Genomic DNA, 26,404 nt, shown 5'->3' on the forward strand with positions numbered 1-26,404 from the left:
TCCCATTTTGGCTATGGTTCCCTTCATATGTAACTTTAGTCTCTCTCATATTCAAGCAGAAAAGGCTTCCCTGATTTACCTGAGGAAGAAGGCAGCAAGTAGCTCTGGGCCTCGAGCCTTCTAGCGTGCTTGCACAAATAGAAAATCTGAGGGAGGACTTTCACTGGTCCAGACTGGATCAACATGTCTATCCTGGACCCAATCCCTAGGCCAAGGCAATGGGGTAGACTGTGAAACATGCCTACCGTTGTGGCCAGAGTGAAGCAAGATGCTGTGACGAGAAAGCAAATAAAGCGTCAGCACCAAGAATCCCTGCAGCTGCCTTCTCCAGTTGGTCTCCGGTCGCTCGCTGCTAATTCCCTCCTGCTCAGCCCTCAGCTTCCATGCAGGAAGCCCAGATGGCCCCCGCCCCCTGGCTCTCTCCTGGGACAGAGGAGCTGACAAGGGAAACACTGAGCCCAGGGGACACCAAGAGCTCAGAATGACACGGGAAGAGAAGCCAGACCAAGGTGGGAGATTCGGGTTGCTGCCTGGGTTAGCTGGGTGGCAGACAGCCCCAGAGATGGTGGCAGAGAGATGGCTGACACCCATGCTGTGGGTACGAGGCCCAGAATGAAGCACACGAGCTATGTCTAAGTCAAAATTTCCAAGCCCAGCAGTGGTGCCGAGCGGCTGCTAGCCTGGCCGTCCTGCCCAGGTACACAGTGGGAGGCAGAAATCAGGCCTCGCTTAGTCTTTCCTATTCAGGCTTATGCTCAAAGACTGCACCCTGGTCCAAAGCTCACTTTTCTCCCCTGTCCCCCAGCAGGCCTACAGAAGGGGCTGTGTCACCTCTAGCCCCAGCTCGCTCTCCAGGCCCTTTGGATGGTTATGACTCAGAAGACTCTGAGAATTCCTCGGATGTGCTGATAGGTGGAGGGACAGTCCCATCTGAAGTCACAGGATGCTATCAACTCTTCAGCCCTGAGCTGCTTTTCCAGCCTATCTCCCCACCCCCGGGGGCACTCTCTTTCCCCAAAATGGCAAGGTAGTGCCAAACCTCCGTGCCTTTGTTTGTCCTTTCCCTTCTGACAGCGGTCCCTCATCCTACTCCATTATCTGGGCACACTACTCCCCTCCTAGGCTGTTCTCGAAACTCATCACTCACAGACCAGCCCCAGCCCCTCCAGCACTCTGACCTGCTCTGACTCTGCTCTCAGCCTGGCCGTGAGGTGCATCTCTTCCCTTTTCGGAAGGCTGTCTCCCCACTCGGCTCCCCAGGGGCACCCATGTCTTGCTCCTCTCTGCTCCCCGGTGCCCAGCTCAGGCCACACCCTAGTGGGCACGAAGGAGTGTCTGCTGAATCAAACTGGATCGTCTATTGGCTATGCACTGAGTGCCTGTTACAGACCGCTCCACACACACCTGGCGGGCTCAGGTACTTAGCCTCTCCTGTTCTGTTCCACCAGGGAAATGGGCTCACAAGGGGGAGCTCTGAGCTGGGGCCCTTGCTTTCCACACTGGTGCTCCTTCCCAGCTCTGGCAAACAGGAATGTTTATAAATGTTTTCCTTCCCTTAATGTACCTGGTTCTGTGGTTAGTGAACAGAAGATCATTTTGGAAATGACTCCCCTTCACTCCTGATTCAGCATCAGTGCCCTGCGGCCCTCAGCGCTGTAACTGACCTCTGTGTCACGGGGTTAATGACCAGTAACCAAACACTTCAATCAGCCTGCCCTATCTGCAGAAGGGCCAGCAGCTCATTCTTGGTAAAGAGGACAAAGCCCATTTCTAGCACACATTACAGATGTCACAGTCACTACTCGAAATTGAGATTGAATAAAGCAAGCCTCGGCTCCTTCTCTGCCCCCACCCCCCTGCACGAGGCAGGCCAGCGGCCTGCCTGCCATTTCCGGGAATCCTTACGCACAGACCCACTGGCCAGGCCGACTCAGGACGGAGGCCAGAGGTGAGGGGGTTGAGGCTGGGCAGCTGGACTGGGAGTCCCTTCCCTACTGGGTCCCCACCTGCCTCGTTCTCCCCCTGCAGTCCCTGTGGCCAGGCCCACGGCTAGCAGCTTTACAGGTCTGGAAACCGAGGCTCAGAGTGGCTTCTCAGCCACAAAGTGAGGACAGGGCTGCCGAGTGGAAACCCAGGTCCACCTGGCTCTATCCCACCAGATCAGTGGTCCTCAAACATTCTCATGCATCTGACTTACCTGGAGGGCTTGTTAAAACACAAACTCCTGGGCTCTGTTCAGAGTTTCTGATTCAGCAGGTGTGGGGTTGGGCTCAAAATGTGTACTTCTATCAAGTTCCTAGATGATGCTGGGACCACACTTAGAGACCCGTTCTCCTAAACAGTGGTGCTTCCTAACCCCTAGGCCGCCCTCATCAGAGTCTTACAAACAGTGCCTCTGCAGATGGGGATCCCGCTTGGCCCCAAGATGAGAGGGAGGCTTGGAATCCAGGTGGTCGTAGGTGCTGTCCCAATGTTTCCTCCCTAGGCTGCACAAAATGTCCTTACTACAGCTAGTTTTGAACCTTGGTTGCACATTGAAATCACCTGGAACAGACCCCATACCTAGGCCTCACCTTCTAAGACTAATGTAGACTTTAAAGCTCCCCAGGTGATTCTACTGTGTGACCAAGGTAAAGAGCACTGCCTTCGCTTGGTTGCATTTAGGAGTGTGTCCCTTTGATCGCTCCATTCTCCCCCACTTCATTTGCTCACAGTTCTTTCTCTTCTTCCAAAACCCAGCACCCATCCCCTCCTCCCAGAAGCCCACCCCATGCAGTGGTCCAGCCCACAGGTTGGCTTTCCCTCCAGTGATCTTTGCCACCCCGCCCCCATTTTGATACTTTGTAATCATGCCATTGTTTGTGGTTTTTGGACCCCTAGACTGTCACTCCCCTGGTGTGTTTCCCCACCCCCACAGAGGACTGGGCTCTGAAAACTTGCTGGGCTGCAAACAAATCCTTGAAGGTACAGATCTCCTGCAAGTACCCAAAGAAATGACCCTGCTCCACCCTGGATCACTTTCCCCACAAAAGCACCCTGCAAATAGAGTTGTTTTCTCCCTGTAGTAGGTTCTAGAGCCTCTTGTTAAAAGTGCGCTGCAATGACTCCCCTCCTCCCACCCCCTCAGCACCCTCCAGGCTGAGGAAGGTTTCAGCCAAATACCACCACTGCCACCCCTTCTCCCGATGACAGAGTGTCTCTAAATGTCTCTACCTTACCCTATTTTTCAAGGTCACCCACTCGATAAGCCAGCAGTGTTGCTGCCCCAAATCCACATGCCCATTGTTTGGAAGAGAGCTGGGACTTCTCTTGCACCTTGGAACCATGTTATTAAGTCATTTAACCAACCCCATTTTGTTCCTGATTTGCCTGGGAGGCCCTCCTCCCTCTCCCCCTGCCTGTTTCAGCCTCTGCTCTGGCGGGGGGCCCTGGCAAGTGCTGGGGGAGATGAGACCATCTGGGGTGCTCGACCCGGGAGTGGGATGAAGGCCCTGAGTTGCCAAGGTCTCAGGCCAGTGACTCAAAGATATTTACCAGTAAGAATTTTTTAATATATGAAGATAATAAGAGGGCCCACCCTAACTCTAACCTCAAGCAAAGAAATAGAGTATCTCGATTTGCCCATGGGACCTAATCATAAGTGGGGGTGTTATTTTTTTTAGTAATATGAAGAGAAAAGCTCACAGAACCCTTTGACTTGTCACTCAGAGCAAGGTCAAAGGTCATGTGGCTTTCTTCTAGACCAGAGCCAACAAACTACAGCCCATGCACAGCCCTTATTTTTGTAAATGAAGCATTATCAGAACACAACCGTCCATTTACTGTGTTTAGCTGTGTTCATGCTACGATGGCAGAGTTGAGTTTTCAGACTGTATGGCCCTCTGTGCAGGAAAGAGTTAACACAGCAGGCCTGTGCTGTCCTTTGAAAGGCCTGCTTACCATGTTGGCCCTTGACAGGCATCTGGGAACTTGGATTTCAGAAGGGTTCCCACCATTCCCAGATGGGTAAGAGTGGCTCGCTGTGCCTGGCCAGACTGTACAAACAATGTGGTTTATGCTAAACACCTGCTTTGCTCCTGGGGGTCTGGAATGTTGGTATGTACCAGGCAGAGGCTGCCTACATGACCAGCCCTGATGAAAACCCAGCTGAGTCTGTAAGAGCTTTCCCCATAGGTAACATCCCACCTGTGTTGTCCCAGTTGCTTCTGGGGGAATTAAGCGCATCCTGTGTGACCACTAGGAGAAGACCCTTGGAAGCTGGCACCTGGTTTCCCCCAGACTTTGCCCTATGTGCCTTTTCCCTTTGCTGATAGGACTTGTATCCTTTTGCTATAAGAAATCATAACCGTAAGTACAAATATGGGCAGAGTCTTGTGAGTCCTAATGAATCATCAAATCTGGGAGTAGCCTTAGGGACCACCCAACATACTGTAAAGCCAAAAATATTTGCCACCTGGCCCTTTAAGGAAAAGTTAGCCAACCTTGCTCTACACAGCCTTAGTCTGGATGGAAATTATGAGTTACATGTCTCCTATCGCACGGGACTCTCAGCTCCCCAAGGCCTGGCACAGGTCTTTTGCTCTGTATCTTCGGGCCAAGCGCAGTATCTTACATGAAATATATGGAGGGAGGAAGTCAGCAAACCTGCAAATAATGGATTCAAGCCATGTTTTTTTAAACTATGGGTGGTGAAATCAATTTAAAAGTGTATGACCAATGCTTTTCAGGGAAAGAATAGAAGAGGAAATATCAGATTGCATTGCATATGGTGAGACTAAGGTTCGTGTCTTGAAAATTTTGTCCGTTATACATGCAGACCAGCGACTATCCCGGATCGTGATGTAAAAGGGCTTTCTTCTTGTCCATTGCAATGGAAAAATCATGTGAAGCCCACCGGATTGTGCTCCCTTTGCCAACTGCCCAGGGAGAAGGCCCCCCGGACCCTCCCCATCTCTCCGGTCTTTACACTAACCGCGTTCTTGCCCTACCCCGCAGAACGTGTACTACACGAGCAGTCAGCAGATCCACGTGGGCATCCTGAGCCCCACGATCGACGACGACGACAACCGGTGCCTGGTGGACGTCAACAGTCGGCCACGGCTCATCGAGTGCAGTTACGCCAAAGCCAAGAGAATGAAGCTCCACTGGCAGTTCTCTCAGGTAACAGCCCCCGAGCCGCCGGCAAGAGCAACGGGAGTGAAGAGCAGGTGGAAGGTCCACAGGGGCCCCAGAGTGTGGGGGGCAGGGGTCACAGTGACAATAGGGAGGCTGCGACTGGGGGCCAACTCTCGGGATTGACTGGGCGCCTACCATGTGCCAGGGACTTCACGTCCATTATTAGCTGTCTCCTGATGCCGGCTCTAAAGGGGAAATTGTTGTTGTTGTTGTTGTTGTTTTACTATCATTTTATTTAATTTGTAGACATAAGGAAACAGGCTCCGAGGGGGAAATCATCTGCCCAAAGTCGCACAGTAAGGAGCAGGCCTGGGATTTAGACTCGGCCGCTCTGACTTTAAACCCTCGCCTTTCTTCTCCACATATCCTTTCTCCCGAGATGAAGCCCAGTGTCCCAGGTGTAGACAGTGCTGGGGCGTCTCTGGCCTTGTGCCCCGCTCTGCCTTCCTCCCAGGATGGGCTCCCTCTAGGGGAGGAGGCTTCCTCAAAAGACCGTGTGGATGCAGCATTCTTGTGTTAAGTCTCCATCAGTTCTGAGGCCCGTATTTGACTTCCTGCTCTCCATTGGCCCAGTTATGAGATGAAGCCCAAAGATTAAGATGCCCAGTGGGAGACGGCCCACAGTGACCCCACAGAGGCCTCCCAGCCCCCAGGGCATCCACTAAGTTAGAGCTGGTTTCCGCCCATAGGCAGGGACACCCACCGCCCAGGTGGCGCAGAGGAAGTGCTCAGAACAGGAAGTGAGGAACCCATCACGTTCTAAGGCATCGGGGACTGTGCGTGGTGGATGCTTCCAGGGAAGTCAGACAGGGAAGTCCATATTTGTGGGACTGAGTGGCAGGACCCCGACTCAAGCCTCCCAGCAAGCTGCTCCTGCCCTAGGGAGGAAGCTGACAGGCGCTGGAAGAGGCTTCGTAGTTACTGTCCCCGTGGTGGGGGGGCAGGGAAGAGGGGGCCCTGGCCATCTCTATATTCTACGGGCATGGGGAACCTTTCGCCTGTGACCTGGGTATGTGCAACCAGAGCACTGAGGTCCTAGATGAGTGGTGAAGGTCAATACCGAGTTCAAAACAAGGTCCTAGATTTAGGGGCTAGTTGGAGAACAGGAGCAAGGGCCTGGACGAGGGCCTTGTGACCCCAGGAAAGCAGATGCTAGGGAGCAGACGGGGAGCCAAATGGGAGCACTTCTGAGGGCAGGTAGGAGATGTGTGCTGCTGCTTGGAGTCCTGGCTGGGCCCCCAGTGCTGCCCCAGGCCAGTGACTCCCGCCCTGCTCCTTCCTGTTTACATGACCTTCGCCGCGTGTTGTAAACTATAAAGAGCAATAGCCAGCCTTCATAGAGTGCTAAGTGCCAGACTTTGTAAGCCCGGGGCACAGAGCAGCTCAGTTAACCCTCACAACGGCTGCCAGATACCGTCACCCCGGCGTTCCACACAAAGCTGTTAAATACCATGCCCAGCGTGGTCCTGGGGGTGACTGTCCACACATTGTTTCAAACTCTCTTTTACTTCCAGTTGGGACCTGTTGGTAGCCGCCCCTGGAAGAAGGTCAGGGTCAGGGCTGAGGTTTGAGAATACGGGGCACAGCTTCCTCGTGCCTCCCTCTCTCTTGCTGAAGTCCCTGTTCTCACCCCAGACTCTGCCTCTGTCACGCCCCCTGTCAGCTGTGTAGCCCTGAGGGACACGGGGCGGGGCTACATTTCCCCTCTGGCCTCCTTTACGTGGAGAGGCTGAGAGAGGGTGAGAGGTGTGTGGTCAGGGAGGAAGGCCAGATGCATGCTTCGTGCTCTCCAAAGCAGCTCAGGCTAGATGCAACATTGGCCTGCAGCCTGGAGGCACCAGAGAGGAAGGGACACATGGGCCGCATGGAGGTGAGTGGGGCTGACTTTGCTGGGGTGAAACGGTGATCGTCCCCTCCAGAGGCTCTGTGCAGGGGCTCCCATCAGGCTGCTCTCTGCTGCCTTCAGCCAGGCCTGCGGGGCCCATGAGCTCAGCTTCCCCACCGGGAACTGGGAAGGAAGCCGCACAGGAAGGTGGTGGGTGCGGAGCCAGAGCAGGGCGGCTGGCTTTTCAGAAGAGACAGTACTTCACCTTGAAGAATGTGTAGGAGCTTGCTCCATGTGAAAACTGGGAAGGGCATTCCAGTGAGAGGGAACAGCATGCGCAAAAGCTGTGGAGCCGCCAACCCTGGCTATGTTCAGGGAGCTGTGGAGAGTCAGGCGTGGCCAGGTCCTGGAGGGCACGGGGTGGGGGTGGGGTGGCTGCTGATGGGCCTGGAAGAGCAGCTGGGCCAGGTCGTGGACACCATGGGCCTAGAGTTGGGCCTGTGGGAGTGAAAATATACAGCTGGGGACTGGCCTGTTTAGGTCTGGGCTTTGGAATGCTCCTGTGGCAGAGACTGTGGAGCTGAATGGGAAGGGGGAGATTCTAGAAGGGGAAGAGAGGCAGGAAGAAGAGCTAGCAGGAGGCTGAAATGCAGTGTGAACATTTAGCTGTTCCCTCCTCCCTCTCCTCCAAGAGTGACCTCGGGGTCCTTAGGGCCCTGCCTGGCCACCGAGATCTCTCAGGGCAAGGTCTAAGGCTGCCCCTTGGAGCCCCGCTTCTGGTGGTGTGGCTGGGAGCCCTCTAATGGACAAGCATGGCACTTCAACTGGCCAGGAGAAGGAGTAGGAGCTTCGGGCAGTTCTGGAATAGCCCCTGGAGGGCGGGGCCCAGCCAGGCAGGCACCTGATGCTCTGGGGACTCTGTGTCACCGGGGTGTGTGTGCTCTTGAACTGAAGTGAGCTCCCTGGCCCCTTTGCAAGCCTTGTTCCTCCGAGGAGCTCCGGAATCACCAGGGAAACAGAGCTCAGTAGAGCCTCAGCGTCACTGCGTCCAGCCTTGTGAAGTGCAGTGTTAATAAGCCAAAGCAGCTCCATCTCCAAGACGGCAAAACAAGATGAAGTCCACCTGGCCAAGATCACACACAGCCTGAGCTGGAGTTCAAATAGGCTGGTTGCATCCGAACCACGCCTGGGCACATTGCCCTTTCTTCCAACCCTCCCAGACGGACATGCCCGAAGGTCTCAGGCTGAGGTGACTCATCTCTATCTCCAGATCCAGGGCCTTGGTGCCCCTGCCTGGCCCTCATCTCCTCTGTCCATCCCTGACTGGGGCAGAGAAAGGAACATACCCCTAAAATCGACATCCTCGAGGCAAAGACACCCCCAAATCCAGCACTTTCCTTTCCTCATCTGAGTGCATGGCCTTGAACGGGCAGCCCCACGTGACTCCTACTTGAAAGGACATAGTGACCAACAAAGCAGGCAGTGTTTTGGATGCGGAACCCTGGAGCCTGAGCAGTTTTCAGCCACTTACACATATATCCAGTTAAACTCCCAGGGTGCTTTGGCAGTCACATCTTTGATCCTTCTCCCAAGAAGAACTGTTTGGAAACCATATTTTTTAAATCCTTAATTTGCAAACCCAGAGCAGCCCTCTCACTTGATATTTAAGGTTAATGTATGTGGAATTTTTGTTTAATGCAAAATAATTGATATTTATCAAGCAACCTGGATTCTGCCCACAAGCCCTCATTGGTTAGGAACTACTGTTGACAAGGCCAGAGGATGCTGGAAGCCTCTTACATGATTAAATCATGTGCTTGGGCTAATTCTCTTGCAACAGGTTTTAATCTTTGCAAATTACATAGAGATCCTACCAAGGAGAATGATCTGGTGCAGAAGTTGGGCTGAAGGAAGCTTTTACTGGTGCATCTCAAATCTCTTTTCCGGTTTCACATTCTGCATTATTTACTCTCCTGAGGGCTGCATTTAAACTCCAGAGACACTCAGGCTGAATTAATTTCAAAATAATCTAGTGCAATTCTCCGAGATTCTCCCACAAAGAAGATAGGCATTTGCATATCTTAGTGTTCCATCTCATACCCTGATTTTCTGTTTAACAAATAAAATGCCTTTCTTCTATCCCCTGCAAGCTCTTCTGAATTTCTGATGCTCGGGATGACTCAGGACAGTGTTAGATACTGACCCTGAGCAACCACATTTGAGGAAAACATCTCTTGGCAATGCTGATGTACGGGCTCTGGTGAGCCATTTTCTGATGATGAACATTCTTTCCTTCAGTCATTCATCAAACATTTATCGAGCACGGGGGTTGGGCAGGAGGGATGCAGACATGAAACAGACACGGCCTCTGCCCTGGAGGAGCATATAAACATGAAACAACGTGGATGATGAGACCAGAAATGAGGGAGGCCCAGCATGAGGGGCTCAGGAATGGTTTCACATTCAAGGCTCGTTTGATTCAGATCTTGAAAGCTGTAGGACAGTTCCCAGGTGTAAAGAGGGAGAACATCCCATGCAGAGGCTCAGCCTGGGCAAAGGCGATTAAATACAGACCATGTTTGAGGAACAGAAGCCCAGTGTTGGTTCGGGGGGAACTTAGAATTTCCAAAGGAGCACGAGAGAGATCAGACATAAGTGTCAGTTTGGGTGCAGATAATGGTGATCATTGAAACCCATGCCAACAAATTGGACTTCACCTTAAAAGCAAAGGGAGGAAGCAGGAGAAGTTTTAAGCAGTGAATGGCCATAATGGAGTCTGAATCCCTCTGGTAGTGGAGTGTAGGGTGGACTGAGACAAAAGAGACAGGGAAGCAAGTTGGGTGGGGCTGTCCCAACATTCTCATGAGAGATGGGGCAGACTTGGTCGCTCGGGGGGCATGGAGCAAGACAGCTGTTGGGGGGGACTTTGAGACATTGCTGCAGTTTGTTGGAAGTAGTGATGCATGAAATGCAAGGAGTTGTGAGGGGGGATTATTAATCCAGAACCATCCTAGGCTCTGGGTTTGAAGAACAGTTGGTGGGCAGCCAGCATTGTCCCTCTCAAGCCACACACTGTGTCTAGATGTCCAACATTTCCCACATCAACACATGATGAAATTTCATGAACACCAGAAGTCGTCGTTATTGCCTTCTGCGATTTCTCTAGCTTGTGTTTCCTCCTGGTATAAAGAATGTCCTAAACTGACAACTATAAATTATAGGACTTTCAATCTTCTGAGAGTATCCTACATACTGAGATTTGGAGGATTCTGGGATTTGGTGATGAAGTGTCCCCTCCCCAAGGGAGTAAGCAGATAGCAGGTCACTGCAGAGAACTTTGTGGCAGGACACCTGCCAAGCAACACAAGGGACTGCTTCTCCATGGTAATGAGGTGCCGCCCTTGCCCCACTACTGTTCCTTTGAATAGTGATGCAGATGCTGGAGGCCTCTCTTCAAGATGTTCCCAACGGGATTCTTGCCATAGGAAGGCTGTTATGATGTGTATCTTCTAAGGTCCAACCTCCTTCAGTTCTACCTATTTGAATGCATGGTTGAAGGAATGCAGACTGTTGGACCAGGAAGACCAGGAGCACCTTAGCTCTGCCTTCTAACAGCTGAAGGGCTGCCCTACGCACAGGAAAGCAGTCTTGTCCTGTTGGTTCTGATGCGGGGACTAGTAAATCCAGGACAATTGATAGAGCAGCTTTCTCGTAGCCAGACTTGTCCAGATATGAAGTTGGCAGCTTGGGGAGGAGGTGGGCTCTGGGGATCACGCAGCGGGCCATCTAAGGCTCTACAGCTCTAACTGGATTTAGACTGGATGGCTTTAAGGGCTTGCCAACCCCGGAATTCTGTAATGCTAAGCTGAAGCTAGACAGTAAGCCCTGAGGAGCACTTTCCCACCTAGAAGCTGCTCTGGGCCCACCTCAGTAAAAGGCCCCGCAAGTTCAAAAATGAGCCGAACTCCTCGTATGAGGACCATCTTTATCCTACTCTCTGCAATTGGTTTTCCATTATTTCCATGTCCCTCTCTTCCATCAACCACGACACCAGAGGGCAGGGCTGTCTTACAAGTCCAGGGTCTCCAGCACCTAACGGAGAGCTGAGACAGAGGAGCGCCCCCCAAAGTGCTGTTAATTGAATGAAGGATTTCTTTCAAAAAAAATTCACAAAGAACGCTGTGAATTGTGTAAGACTGATGAATCACAGACCTGTACCTCTGAAACAAATAATACATTATATGTTAAAATAAAAAAAAAGAAGATAGTAGGAAGGGAAAAATGAAGGAGGGGGAATCAGAGGGGGAGACGAACCATGAGAGACAATGGACTCGGAGAAACAAACTGAGGGTTTGAGAGGGAAGGGGGGAGGGAGGGATCTGTTAGCCTGGTGTTGGGTATTAAGGAGGGCACGTATTAAATGGAACACTGGGTGTTATACGCAAACAATGAATCATGGAACACTACATCAAAAACTAATGATGTAATGTATGATGACTAACATAACAAAATAAAATAAAATAAAAAAAATTCACAAATATTAACCAAAGGCCTCCTGCGTACCAGGTCTTGAGGCAGGTCTGTGGGAAAAACCCCAAGATGGACAAAATTTTACCAATGAGGACTCTCCTCGCAGACATGTGTGCATACTGAAAAAGCACATTGCAACCTAATAGTCAAAGGGCCCTGCTTAGTTGGAGAAATTCCTAGTTCCTACAAAGAACACTGTTAGCTGGAGGTGCGTCCCAACTGCAAAACACAGACATGTGTTAAGTGGGGCACTCAAAATGATAGAATAAATATGTACTGCTTCCTATAACTTCAGATTTGAAGAAGGGAGGTAGAAACGTATGCATACTGTGTGGAGTGGAGGACAAATTGGTGTGAATATTTTTTAAAACAGGAGGCTTTGATGAAATGCCAGGATATTCAGACTGTATTGCATGCTGCTCCCAGACTGGGGGGGGGGGGGGGAGGGTGCACCATCACACCCCCTGGCTGTTGGGTTCTTTGGGGGAAATGCCAGCAAGACCCCTCTGGGAGGCCAAGTGCACACAGATCAGCATTCCCATGGTCGGCTGTTCCCACATCTGAGCCCCTGTGCTCACCTCACTCTCTGCGAAGCATTTATGCATTTTCCAAATGAGGAACATCAAGGATAACAACAGAGATGTCCATTGATGCTAGGAGAGAAGAAATTTTCAAGAGTATGAGGAGACTGCCCGGAAGACAGCCGAGCGCAGAGCCAACCCTGCCTGTCCAGGATAACTGGCTCTGATTTGTGGGGTCTAATTTGATAATCTGATGCAAGATGAGTAACCCACTCAAAAAAGAACCTATTTGCAGAGCACGTTTCCCAGGGAGCACGGCTAATTCTGCCAAAGACTTTCTCCACATGCAAGGAGGAGGAGTCCTTGACTTTCTCCCGCTCCGATCCCCAGTCGCTGTCAAGAAGTCCGACTTCAAGAACCTTTTGTACTGAAAAGAAAAGACTATAATCGGGTATTTCGTTATGGCTCCAGAATAAGACACCTTTTCATTTCCATGTCATATGAAGGAGCGAATGTGGAATTGTCCAGTTTTGATGGACTGACAAAGCCTTGTGTGGGCCCTGGAAGTTCATGATTCTCAGTTTATGGCAGCCAGCACACCCCCCTTCCTCCTGCTCATCCCACAGAGATCAGGAGCCAAGAGCAGGTGGTAGGGCTCAGGTCCCCACTATTCAGACCTGAGTAAGATTTTTAAATTTATTATCCAACATTTATATGGTGCTTTCTAGGTACCAGATAGTATCGTAACTGCTTTATAAATATTACGTAACTCCCCACAACCATGCTAGCGGGTCCTTTAATTATCCTCCTTTTACAGATGAGGAAACTGAGGCACAGAGAGATTAAGTCATTTGTCCAAGGACAAATCTAGGAATTCTGCCTCTGGGAGCCATGCTTTAAACCACCATCCCATGGTGCCTTTGTCTTGCCTCTAGAAAACCAGTGGAGGGCTGCAATGGGCATTTGGGGCTGGAGTCTCCCTGCCAAGCCAGTCACTGGTGTGTGTGAACTGCCTGGATTCCTGCCTCCTCAGCGAGCTCCCTCCAGCCACCCTGCTATCTCCATAACCCCCCTTCACCTTTTTTTTTTTTGGTACTTGACATTGCCATTAACCCATCTTCGGTCCAGTGGACCTTCACAGCAAATCCCAGGCAGACTCTCACTCAGGCACTGGTGAGTCTCCTTTAAGAAAAATAGATGCCAAAGCACTTATTGAATAAATATAGTGTTAAATATTCATAATACAGAAAGACCACTTTCCTCTACAAAAAGACTTAATCTCAGAGTTTTTTAACTAGTGCTAACATCCCACCCATGCTTTGAAGTCTTTGATTACTAATCATTAACTACTTAACCTGGAAACTCCCAAGCCCACTGTGCTTAAAGCCAAAGACCCACCGGGCCACTTGCCTGTAGAAAATTAATTGGAAAGGATAGTGGAACAGGAGCTCTGAGATAAGCAGAGAAGACTGCGGAATACCGGAGTCCGTCCACACAACCTCCTCTGAACACCTTGGTGGTAAACCTGAGAGCAGCCTGAGCTCAGCCCAGATGCTCCTCAGGTCAGGAGTGCAAACGACAAGCCGGGCCCAATCCTTCCCTGAGAGAGGGTGACAGCTGGTTTGGGGTCCCTGAACTGGCATCGCCGGCAGCTGCAGCACCTGGGAACTTAAAAAGGCCCATCTCGGGGCCCCACGGCAGAGCCAGAAGTGACCCGTAGTAAGTAAGCCCTCCAGGGACTCCGTCTAATCTGTTTACCCAGCCTACACCCCAGGAGGAGCGGGACAAGTTAGGAAACCTCTAGCTGCCCCAGGCACATAGTTGGGGAAACTGAGGCAGAGAGGGGGTGCCTGTCTGCAGGATCTGGGCTCAGCTCCCCGGTGCCTCAGCCTAAGGGGCTCCTGGATCACGGCTCCCCAGGCCCCACTGTGCACATCGTCAGTGCTCCATGGCAAGACACAAATCCAGAGGCAAGGCTGGGAGCAGAGTCCCACATTCTTTGCTTCCACCCACACGCCTCTCGTGCCCTTCCTAGTGACTACTCCAGAGAGGCCCAGAAGGAGAAGAACTAGGCTGGGGCCTGGGAACCCACCTCTAGGAATTATTATTAGCCTCCTTAATTCTATACATTCAGCTTTTGATTTTTTTAATGCTGTTTCCATATTTAATTCGGTTTCCATTCCAGTTAAGCTCTCTGTGTGCTGGAGCATCTCTCCTGCCAGGTTTAATTGCCCTTATTTAAATTCTTTAATTAAAAGTATTGTGTGTTTCCAGATCCTGTAGTTGTATGTATTACACAAATAATTTAGATGACTGGACTGGTAAACTGAGAGCCTGTGCCCTCCATGGAGGGCGGGGCCGGCCCCTCAGAGCGGGGGGTCTGGCCCAGGGGCTGCTGACGGGGCCCCAGCTGTGAGGCCAGAGCCTGCACACGGCCTCCCTGCTTCCTTCCTTCCTGCAACCCTCCATGCTCCACACGGCGGCCAGAGTGGCCCACCTAACACGTCAGTCCGACCCTGCAGTGGCTGGCCCTCGCACCAGATTAAAAGCCAAAGTCCATTCAGTGGCTGTGAGTCCCCACACAACCTGCCCCTTCCTGGAGGACCTCTCGGGCCTCATCTCTTTCTCCCACCCCACGCCCGAGCTACACCCCGGCCTCCGTGCCATTTGCTGAACTCACCAGGCCTCTGCAGCTGTGGGAGCCTTGCCCTGGGGCACAGGGTCTGTCCTCTCCTCCTTAGTGCCTTCACTCAGCCCTCCCCTTCCCGGTGAGGATCATCCTGACCACTGTTATGGCTGCTGCCTGCTCACCACCACTCCCCAACTCCCTTTCCCAGTTGTGTGAGGCCATGCGGGCTGCTAGAACACAAAGACCATAAACCGAGAGGCTTAAACGACAAACATTTATTCCTCATAGTTCTGAAGCCTGGGGGGTCCAAGATCAAGGTGGCAGTGGGTAGTGTGTGCTGAGACCCCCTCTTCCTGGTCTGCACGTGTGCACCTTTCCACCCTGTCCTCACACGCCAGAGGGAGGCATCATCTCTCATGTGTCTCTTCTTATAAGGGCACTAATCTAATTCACGAGGGCTCCACCCTCATGACCAAATGACCTCCCAAAGGCCCCACCTCCGAATATCATCACACTGGGGATTAGGGCTTCAACATGGGAATTTTAAGGACTCACATTCAGCCCAGAGCACTGCCTACATTTTTGTGCACGGCTTTTTTGCTTTCTAACATGCCAGAGAATTGACTTTTTGCTCCCCTTTCTGGAATATCGTCTCTGTAAAGACAAAGATCTTTTCCTGCTTGGTCACTCATGTATCTCCATGACCTAGAACTGTTCCTGGCACACAGTTGGCTCTCATTAAATCTCAGATGGATGGATAAATCATGTATCTGCAAAGAGCCCTCAAAGGAACTAGCCCCCCAGAGCCCCTGAAGCCCATCAAAAATGACCTTCCTCCACCCCAGGCACTGAGCGGTCGAGACCGCTACTTTGAGACGGGCACGGGGTGGCAGAAATGGTGTGGTGGGCCTAGCCACGCATCGTAGTGACGAGCAGTGAATGGGGCTGCCAGCCTGGCTCCACCACCTACTTGACCGTGTGACCCTCGGCCTGTGTCCCAACCTTTCTGAGCCCCCGTCTCCAATTCTGTGAAGTGGGGATAAGTGCCATCTGCAGCTGTCAGGGCTCTCCTGAGGAATACGTGAGATTGGGCATGTAGGGCATCTGACCTGGCACACGGTACCTGGGAAATAAGGGCCGACTCTTACCAGCTCCATCTCCAGGCAGAGCCCGCAGTCAGAGCTGCAGATAACACCACCAGGCTGCTCCCGAGGGTGCTGAGCTCACCAGGAAGGGATCGAACGGAGGAAAGGAAGGCTCCCTTGCAACTCTGGTGAAGGGAATGGGCCCAGAGAGCGGGCGAGAGCCCGGAGGTTATTGAGTGAGGCAGGCTGAGGGCCGAGAAGGAAGACAGGAGGGAGGCAGCACCCAAAGTGGCCTGCCTCCTCTTCCCACAGCCCGGACGTGTTCCCAAGACACATTCCAGGGCTGCTCAATGAGGCCTCCGAGCAGGCCTTCCTCTTCTGCTCTAGAAGATTCTCCTCTTGGAGCCCCTAGGGAGGGAGTTCGCCTTGACCACATACTTCACCCTCCCTGACAGGCCCAGACACTCTCATCACTGAGGCCACATCGTCTCCTTCACAGCTCTTGGCCTCGCTCTGTTTCTTCCACATCCTGCCCAGAGGCCACATGGGCTGTTTCTGCCCCAGGGTCACCACACTTCCTGTCTCCAGGGTCCTGAGAGCCAGGATGGGGCCTGGGAAATGTCATAGTTGAGTCTCTGAAGGAACACTTTCCTTCTCAGAGATCTCCCTCTCTCTCAGGCTTGGCAAGGTGCCCTGTGGAAGGCGTAGAATGTGCCCGACTCGTGGCAGGAAAGGAGAGGCTGCGGCCTTCTCTGTTTTGGACAGGTTTCTCCAGGTTCAGTGATCTGGGGGTGGCCGAAGCAGCCCGGCCCCTGAGGAAACGCTGAGAAGTCAGGCCTGAGCAGAGTGAGTAGGCACTGGGTCTGGCCCCCATCCTGCCTGTCGTGCACTTTTTCCAGAGCCCCCATCTGATACCTTGAGCAGCCTTACATCCTCTTGTTGTTTTAGAGCTGATGAAAGGGTTTCCCATGACTCCTTCCGCTCATCCTCCAGTAATCAGGACAGAAATGATCATCTGGTCCTAGACACCATGGAACCAGGGGGTGGAACGGCTCACCCACGGCCACCCGCTGACAAGCAGGAAAGAAGCATTGCTGGTCAGCACCCGCCCTGCCCATCTCCCCCCCAGGAGGGCCGGCAGGCCTTGTGAATTAGAGCCGGGCTGGTCTCACCCGCGCCCTGCCTCAGCTCCACTCCTAGCAACGTGGGCTGAGGCACACTGCCGGCTGGTGGGGATGTCAGCGGGCCAGGGGGCCGGCCACACATTGCCAAGGACGCGGCAGTGACGTCACCCAACCCAGGAGTGGGCAGCAGACATGCTCAGGCCAGAAGAACGGAAACCATAGAAACCTGGGCCGGGCAGAGCGATGGGCTGGCAATGTCACAAGGGATGTACCCGGGTCCAGAGGTCCAACTTTTGAGGGACAAGATGGGAACCCACAGCTTCCAAGGGACAACTTGGGGCTGTCATCCCATCGTCATCCCAGGAGTATGGTGTGGCCGCCAGAAGTGCCGATTCGTTGGCTATGTTGAAGGAGCCTATTGTCCTGTGGAAATGAGCTGGTGGCCCTCTGCTTGGCAGTCAGAATAACTGGAGTTGGTCCAAAGGAGGGCAGCCAGGATGGAGAAATTATACAAAATTGTTCCACACGGAACTGGGTCAGTTCAACCTAGAAAAGCATAGAACTCAGAGGACATGGGCCTCGCCTTCCCTTATTGGGAGGGAAAGGGTGGAGAAGCAGGAGCAGACCCAAGTGTGGGAACCTCAGGGGACAGTCTGGGACACCTTGCTGGATGCCCCCAAGACAAGGATTTTAGTTCAGTGGGAGAGGAGAACGCTCCTGGGCAGAGCAGCTTGGGAAAGAAAGCGCTGATTCAGGAGGGCTGCGTGCGTCATCCCTAGAGGAAGCCAAGCAGAGCCGGAGGCCCCAGGCTGAAGAAGAGGTCATTCAGGTTGCCAGTGAGAGCAGGAGGGTCGGCCTTCAGAGTCTCTTTCACTTGGGGACTCCAGGGTCCTTTCTGAGCCCCTGTCAGACGGCCTCTCGTTCCTCCGCCCCTGCAAGGCCTCCGCCTGCGGGTGTCTCTCGGTCTGAGCCTGCGGTCCCCAGATGAGCTCGCTGTTTGGGTTTCCCCTTTGCTCTGTTGTCTGTCTGCTCTTGGGCGCAGAGAGTGACTGCTGACCTTGGGACACAGCAGGAGAGACCTGCTTTCTTCCCTTGAATACTCTGAAAGAGATGTGCTGGGCCATCTCCCACACGCTGGAAATTGGGATTTCCCTTCCTCCTCCCCGACATACATACAGACACACTCCTGCTCCCCTCTGCCATCCAGCTTCTCACCACCTGCTTCCCTCACCCACTGGTCAAGTCCCTTCTGAGGGAGCTACATCTTTTAAAATTTTTTTTTAATTGAAAAATAACACACATACATAAAAAACACGCACAAATATAAACGTTCAGCTCAGTGATTTAAAACAAAGCAAACACCTATGTTGCCGGCAGCCAGGTCGGGAAGGAGCGCACCCCCAGCACCCCAGAACCCCCTCTCTGGCCTCCTCTCCCTCATTTTCCCACTCTCCCCGCCCCAGAGATCACCCCCATCCTGGCTCTAACACTGGTCCTACGTGGCCTGTTTGGCGAGTGTCTGTCAGTGGAATTCTGTGTGTATTCTCTGCCTGGCCTCTGGTGCCAACATGCTTATCTGTTAGGTTCATTCATACTGAGCAGAGCTCTATCTGTGTATTTCCGATGCTGTGCAGTATTCCAGCACGTGACTAACCCCAGGTTATTGACCCATTCTACTACTGATGGACGTCTGGGTTCGCGTCCGGGCTGGAGCTTTTACAAACCATGTTTCAGAAGCACTCGGGTGCTTGTCTTTGGTGCACGCATTTCTGCTAGATACACACCCGGGCGTGGCAGTGTGGGCTCTCGGGGATATGTGTGTCCGGCCACAGTAACTTCTGTCAGCTTCTGAGCTCACTGTGAGAACTGAGTCTCACTGTTCTCTTGACACATGTCATTTGGCACCACGGGGACAGTGGGAGCAGACGGGGGATGCCCCCTTACAGTAGAAGTGTGCAGTCTCCGTCTCTCCCAGCGTGCTATTCACTGGGGCGGGCGTGGGCTGCGGTCATAAGAGGCAGGGGCCTCCCTCTCCCTGCTGCCAGGCCTGCTCGGGGCCACTCCAGAGTGAGACAGCTGGCACCGCACCTCTGTCCTGTGACCCATCCCCTCTCACCTCTGCCGGTCGTGACAGCCAACATTTACCGATCATCTGTTAGGCACCAGGCTTTTTGCTGGATGTTGAGGGCACAGAAATGGCTAAGACCTAGAGCTGTCAGCGTAGAGCGGGGGAAAGACCAGGAAACAAGTCATTCCGCTGGCAGTCCGTGGTGCCGGGCGAAGCAAGCCCGGGGTGAAGAGCACCTCGCCGGCTGCGCGGACTGGAGAAGAGGAGGTGGAGGTGGGGGTGAGGTAGGAGGTGAGAAGGCTTCTGGAGGAGATGGAGCAGGAGCTGAGCCTTGAAACATGACTGTGGCTTGGCCTGACCTTGACCCCCACCACAGGACACAGCTCGCTCAATACCAGGAACCCTGATGTAACGCAAGGAGGTTTAGACAACCACGAGGAGTTTGGTACGGCCGCGTGAAAGTTGTGGGAGCTGAGGGAGGAGATGAGGCCATGAAGGCCTTCGGGGCCGCACTTGGACGTGAGCTCTGTCCTCTAGGCCAAATGTGCATTTTAGAGAGATCGCTCTTCCCTGCATCTGGAAGTCAGAGGGGGATCAGCGAGGAGGCTGATGCAGATGTCCAAGTGAGAGAAGACAGTGGCCTGACCCGGGTAGGTGTGATGTGAGAGCCATAAGGACCCCAGCCCATGGTTGTGGGGAACAGGCCCTGGCCCCTAGGCTGGGAGCTATAGGAGCAAACCAGCCTGCCACACCCCAGCCCAGTAGATGGAAGTCGGGCTAGGGTGTCTCCATCCCAACAAAGATCTAGGACCCTGTGAAGCAAACTGACGCACACGTTCAGTCTTAGGGAGGAGACGGACGTACCAGAGGAGGGGAGCCTGGGGCTACACGGGAAAGCTGGCCCCCCACCCCTCCTGGAGCCTCTCTGGTTCCCGGGCATCCAGACGCACTGATAATCCTGCCCCCCCACCTCTGGGCGCGAGGTCCCCCACATCTCCCCACGTTGCCTCTCTTCCCTCTGACTGCCCTCTCCGCCCTGGCTCCTAGGGAGGCCCCATCCAGAACCGCAAGTCCAAGCGCTGCCTGGAGCTGCAGCAGAACAGCGACTCGGAGTTTGGCTTCCAGCTGGTGTTACAGAGGTGCTCGGGCCAGCACTGGAGCATCACCAACGTCCTGAGGAGCCTGGCGTCCTGACCCCGCCAGGAGCCACCCCCGCCCGTCCCTTTGCTACTGTGTAGCACCTGCTGCCTGCTGTCCGTGTGGGGTTGTTTGGAGTCGGGGGGAACCGGCTTAGTGGGAGCCCCCCCAAAAAAGAGCTTTTTATTTCCTATGCGATTTTCATGGAGTTTATAGAAAGGTGCCGAATGGTGGGTGATGGTGTAATATCATAAACTATTTTGCAACTGTAAATAGGGGACAAATGGAAAATATTTATAACTGACAATAAAACACTATTGATTAAGAAAAGGGTTTCTGCGGTCACTCGGGGCTCAGTGCAGATTCCTGCCTGGTTCCTCGTAACTTGGAGTTCGTGTCCCTGTTTGCTCTTCCTGCTCCTCGTCTTCGAGAAAGGAGGCTCAGAGAAGTCCCCGCCAACAGTGGGAGCTTGTGCAAACCGCCAGCTCTCTCCCTTAGGCCCAGGGTGCCAAGAAGGGCACTCTGACCTTCCAGGTTCCCTCTGCCTCCGCCACAGCACCTGCGTCCTCTGGAGAAAGCATCCCTGGAGAGGGTGGTGCTGCTCGCTGGCCACTGGACCATCCGCTGCAGGGCTTCAGGCTTCAAGCTGCGCTGCCCTCCCCTGACGTCACCTCCCTCACCTCCCAACGCGGTCCCCTGCTCAGGCCCCCAGCAATGACCCTCACCCACAGACGCCCCCAGCCAGTGGCTCCTTCCAGGGGTCACCGTATATTTGTTTCCGGGGGCTGTCCTACCAAAGGGCCACAGACTGGGTGCCTTCGACAACAGAAATTCACTCTGTCCTGGTTCTGGAGCCTGGGAATCCAGAGTCAAGGCAAGGGCGGAGTTGGGTCCTTCCGAGTGCCATGAGAGAGCATCTGGTTGAGGTCTCTCTCCTGGCTTCTGATGGCCTCAAATGTTCCTCGGCTGCAGGTGGCCATGTTCCTCCTGTGTCTTCATGTCTTCTTCCCTTTGTGTGTGTCTGCCTCATGGTCCACATTTCCTGTTTTTATAAGGACACCAGTTATCCTGGAGTAGGGCCCACCGTTGTGACCTCATTTAACTGGATCACCTTTGTAAAGACTATGTTTCCAAATCAGGTCACATTCTGAGGCACTGAGCGGTGAGGACTTCTGAGCTTTTGGGGGGACACAGTTGAACCCATAACACATGGCTTATTCAGTTATGGCTCCAAGTCATCCCTCTGGGCCCAGCCTCAGGAGACCAGTGACCCTCCAAGTAGAACCGTCTTTCTTGGAGCCTGTTACCCAATCTTCTGTCCCTCCAATAGCTTCCCAGTCCCGAGAGGCCTTCCTCGGGTTGGGGGTTCCTGTGTTTAGTTAGGACACCCCAGCACCAGCCCCAGCACCACGTCCAACCCTCTAGCTCATAGCAGAGCAACAGTGAATGACGGGCTGTAAGACTCAAGGGAGGAAATGCTTCCTGAACAACTTTCAGCCCCACTCAGCCCCTCAAGCTTTCCGGGACCTCTTTCCCAGGGGCCTGCAGCCCCAGCACCTGCCTGTTTGGGATCAGTAATCTATAACTGAACACTGAGTGAACACAGAGACCTCTCCTGTGCCTGTGGGACCCCAGGGGAGAGGGGCCTCCTGTCTTGGCCACCCGGCGCCCCGAGAACCCCATCCAGCACAGGCTTCACCCTGGAGGGGCCACGGGGCCTCCCCAGGCCACCCCCATAGCCTCCCCTTCAGGCTTATCTTTAACTCCCACCACAGAACAGAGGGTTCCTACCCTCCGGGAGGTGGACACAGGAAGCAGGACCCTCAAGAGGGAGTTTTAGGCGCTGCCTTTGCCATGCGCGCGAAGCGGGGGCTCCCGTATCACTACCCCCACTGACTCCTCCACCTCATTCAGACAGACGCCTCCCCGTCGTGGCCACCCACCACCGCCGCGCTTCTGAAGTCACCACCTACCAGGGGTCCCCTCGTCTCGTCCCCTGGCTCTCAAGCTCCACCTGCAACTCCCGAGTCAGAAACAGTCAGGATTTTAACAAGGGGTCCGGGTATTTCTGATTCCCTGCTGAAAGCTGAGAGCCCTGCTCGGCACCAGCCTGGATCAGGTCCCACGTGCCCTCCTTCCTGCACTCACCCCGGCCTCCTGCTACACACTGCGGCTTCTACTTCCTGCCCCAATCCCAAACACCCCGCGTCCCCCCACACACACCCCTCCGCTGCCTGCGCCCCGCCCCTGCTGTAGGGCAGAAGGCCCAAGAGCGTGGCCTCCGAGTCGACAGTCCCAGTTACTGGCTGGACGGTCTCGGGCGGCTACATAACCTCTCCCTGTCTCTGTGTCCTCTCCTTTAAAAACTAGGAATTTCTTTTATGAGGTTGTTGTGAAAATGCAACGAGTAAACGGATGTAAAGCCGTGGAATAGTGACAGGGAGAGAGTAAGTGCTATAAGGTCTTAGGTGTTAGTATCTTACCCACTGGCGTCCTGACACCCCAGTGCTCTCCCCGAGATCCGCACCTGTGTACCTGTCTATGCCCACACCTGGCCATGCCTGTCCACATTCGTAGCCCACCCAACCTGTCACCACCTCCCCTGTCTGCGTCACCTGCCTGGAGGCGCTTGTCCTCATACTCATTGCTACCTAAACCTACACTTTTCCAAACTCCACACATCCTTGTCCTCCTATCAAAGGCATCCTGCCCTTATCCACTCCCAATGTCTGCACTCTGAGAGGCAAACCCCAAAATAGCGCTCTCCCCTTTGAGTTAATCTGGGGGCAGTTAAAATGGGGGGACAGGGGGCAGCTCCTTCCTCAGACACCAACTTGCCATCTCCCTGAGCCCAGATGCCCAGGCCCTCGTGGGAGAATTGGCTCTGAGAGGCTCCCCAGGGGCCCTGGCCTCCTGGGAGTGGGGACCACAGGGCCAGTCCAGGCTCAGCGACACCCCAGCGGGATAAGGGCGAGACAGCCAAGGCCGCGAGTCTCCAAAGCAGAGGGGCTGGTGAGTGTGGGGAAGAGGCTGGAGGGGAGAGCATAGAGGAAGGAAGCCAGGGGCCCTCGGCCACATCCCGCCTCCCACCACCCCAGCCTCAGCCTCTCCCTGCCACTGCTGCAAGCTAATTAGCAGCTGTTGGGGGCTCTCTGAACACCCTGGAGTGAGATCATTGTTTTTCTTAATGATTTGCACATTCAACAACTTGGTTTCCTGTTTCGACCACCTTCCCTGATACCAGAAAGGGCTGTTTTAGCCCGTGCCTAAGACCCCCCTGGACAGCCAGCCCTGCTGGAGGCAGCCCACAGCCTGGGTCCACAGCTCGGCCCCAGCCCCCACCTGTCCTTGCGCGTGGGCCCATCCGCTCTGAGTAGTGAAGGGAGAAGATGAGCCCCTCGCTCACCACTGGAAGACGGACACGATTGCTCGCAGAGACAATGGCAGAAGCTGTCAGTGACCTGGCCGTATCCGGGCGGGCCACGAAGGTCCCCCGCCAGCAGTCACAGACCTACAGCCCCTGCAGCTTCCTGCGTCTCTGCCTGAGGCCCTTCCCTGGTCGTAGGCACATGCTCGGGCCTGTGCGTTCGGGCCTCAGGAATAAGCCCCAGTCAGCAAGGAGTGGGCCTCCTCACCCTTCAGGGGCACAAATGTGAGGCCTGATCCCCCAGTGTCTCAATAGGCCCCCCATGGGACTGAGCCCCAGTGGCCCACTTTAATGGGCTCTAAACTGGCGTTCTTCCCTCCCTATCTCATCCCCTCACTCCCTCTGCGCATGCCCCAGTCACCTCCCACATGCCAATCTCCAGGTCTGCTGCCGGCGAAGCTGCTCACGGCCACCCCCACATAATGGTCCCACGCCCATGACACTGGGCCACCCAGACACCAGTGATAGCCAAATCCACACCTCTACCCTTACCTCTCCTCTGAGCTCCCGGCCCAGCATCCCACTGCTGACGGGCCCTGGGCATCTGGGTGGGTGTACCTCAGAGAGTGCTGATGTGACATGCCGACCCACCGCCCCTCTCCACAGGCCCACTCCCGTGACCACCCCACCCTCCAGCAGGTGCTCATGCCAGAGACCCTTTCGTCCCTCATACCCCCACTCCTCACCCCCATATTTTGTTGCTTCGTTGCTCGCATGGACCCTGCCTCCCCACCTCCTGTCTCCCCCCGTCTCATCAGCCCTCCATCCTGTAATAGTCAGACTGGTCTTTCTGAAATGCAACGGGATCCATTTTTCTCCTGGCCTCACAAAAGATGGCAAATGACTAATTCAGGCACCAGCCTCAGGCTCTCCTCCTTCAGTGAGTCCAGAAGCTGGGTGTCAGAAGCATCCAGATCAGGGGCCCTAAACCCAGGGGTGGGCTATGGGTGCGAGAGGGCCTGGCTTCCTGGCTGTCACATGCTCTGGACACCTGTAGCCCCAACTCCCCACCCCCCCCCACCCAGGATGTTGGTGTCCTGTGCCTTCTTTCCTTTCTTTCAAAAGTTTTTCTTGGGGAGGGGGAGGGGGGGTATCAGTTTTCCAGAGCTTCTATACCATAGCACCACACACTGGGTGGCTCAAACAACAGAAATGTGTTGTCTCTCAGTTCTAGAGTCCAGAAGTCCAAGATCAAGGTGTCAGCAGAGTCGGTTCCTCTGAGGGCTGGGAGGGAAGGTTGTGTCTAGGCCTCTCTCCCTGGCTTATAAATAGCCATTTTCTCCCTGTGCCTTCCCTCTGTGTGTGTCTCTATTTCCAAATTTCTCCTCTTGAAGGAACACCAGTCATATTGGATTAGGGTCCATCCTAACGACCTCATCTTAATTTCATTACTTCTCTAAAGACCCTATCTCTAAATAAGGTCCCATTCTGAGGGGACTTCTGGGACTTCAACATATGGATTTTGGGAGGAAACACAACTCGAACCTAACAGGGGAGCAGAAGAAGGGTGGTGAAGGGCAGACCCCAGGCTCCAGGAGGCTGCCTACATTCCTACCCACCTTGCCTGGCAGGTCCTGCCTGTTGGGGGCAGCCCCAGTGTCCTGGTCTCCACAGGAAAGGAGTGGGCACTGAGCAGGTGACAGGGAATTTGTGCACACAGACCGGAGGAGATGCTCATCCTTGCCCTCTGTGTCCACACGCCTTTTGAGGAAAACTGTCCTAGCCCCAGCTGTGACCCTGTTTGTACCATGACCATGCTCTCTCCCTCCATAGGCATTCAAGCTGACCCCAGGGCAGGTGTCCATAGGCCGGCCAGTAATCGGTGACTGACACAGAAAGTGGAACTGGGTCGATCAAATTCTGCCGGCAAATTTGCATGACGACACGTGGAAAGAGTCAAACAGTGAAGAAGGCCAGGAGCCACAACCATACATAGAGACATGCCATGGGCCCAATCAGGGGCCCGGGAGACCAACCGTGCCACAGCCTTGTGCGTGCCGAGGTCACAAGCGGGGAGCCACAGCTGAGCTGGGCAGAGAAAGGGGCTGATGAGCAGGGGCAGCAGACCCCCCGTGAGGAAGCCGGAGCACGTGGCCGTGACACAGACGGAGACCACAGCCAGCCCCCGCACTTCCTCCTCATCCCGGACCCCGCCCGTACACCTGCCCAGCCTTCCTGTCCCGGCCTTGGCTGAGCGGGCCCCTGCTCTTTACTGCAAAGTCTGACCTGAGCAGGATCTAAAGACTTGAGACGCCGGCACCTATTCACGCCCAGGCCCTCCCCTGTGTGTGAACACACACATGATCCCTACAGCTGCTGTGTCCACGTGCAACCGAGGGCCACGCATCTACAGCCTCCATGCAAACCCAGGCCCGGGCTGGCACAGCCACTCACATGCGCGTGCGTGTGCACACACATGCAGTAGTCACGTAGATACAGGCATCGATAGGCACACAAACGCACGTGCACGCACACGCACACACACACTAACTCCAAAGAGAAAAGCCATTTCGGCCCACTCCGCGAAGATCTTTTTTATAACCCTCAGGATGTTGTCACTTACTATCATTTAACATGGTCCTCGTGAAGCAGAGAAAATCCAAGTTCTTCTGCCTCACAGAAGAATTCTTCTCAGGCCAGGTGAGAGATACAAGGTAGTTCTGAGGCAAGATGGAGAGATTTCTGGCCTTCAAAGTCCATGTTTGTTTGCTTTCTTCATGATCCCAACAGTCTAAATAAAGCCCAGGAAAGCAAACCCAGACAGAGCCCCCCAAAAATGTATCCTCCCTCAGCCATGCTCCTTCTGCCTTCAGCGCCAAAGAAGAGGAAGGGGAATGCGGTCAACACCTCGGCCCACAACCAGCTCCTGACCCCACAAGACCC

General features: G+C 54.0%; 1 protein-coding gene across 3 annotated transcripts in view; it reads left to right on the top strand.

The window, feature by feature from the left end:
* The window catches only part of GALNT18 (polypeptide N-acetylgalactosaminyltransferase 18), a 353,506-nt gene extending 327,850 nt beyond the window's left edge, over positions 1–25,656 (top strand). For 2 of the 3 annotated variants that reach the window (XM_032426922.1, XM_032426924.1), the window contains exons 10-11: positions 4,996–5,160; positions 20,005–20,401. In XM_032426922.1, the coding sequence (XP_032282813.1) occupies positions 4,996–5,160; positions 20,005–20,151 (312 nt within the window). In that variant the 3' untranslated portion in view covers positions 20,152–20,401. Of the gene's footprint in view, positions 1–4,995; positions 5,161–20,004; positions 20,402–25,294 lie in introns of those variants that run through there. The other variant, XM_032426923.1, reaches the window with a different exon arrangement.
* Positions 25,657–26,404: the final 748 nt, after the last annotated feature.

Source organism: Phoca vitulina, unplaced genomic scaffold, assembly GCF_004348235.1.
Source record: "Phoca vitulina isolate PV1807 unplaced genomic scaffold, GSC_HSeal_1.0 scaffold36, whole genome shotgun sequence".
In the NCBI taxonomy this organism is placed as follows: Eukaryota; Metazoa; Chordata; class Mammalia; order Carnivora; family Phocidae; genus Phoca; species Phoca vitulina.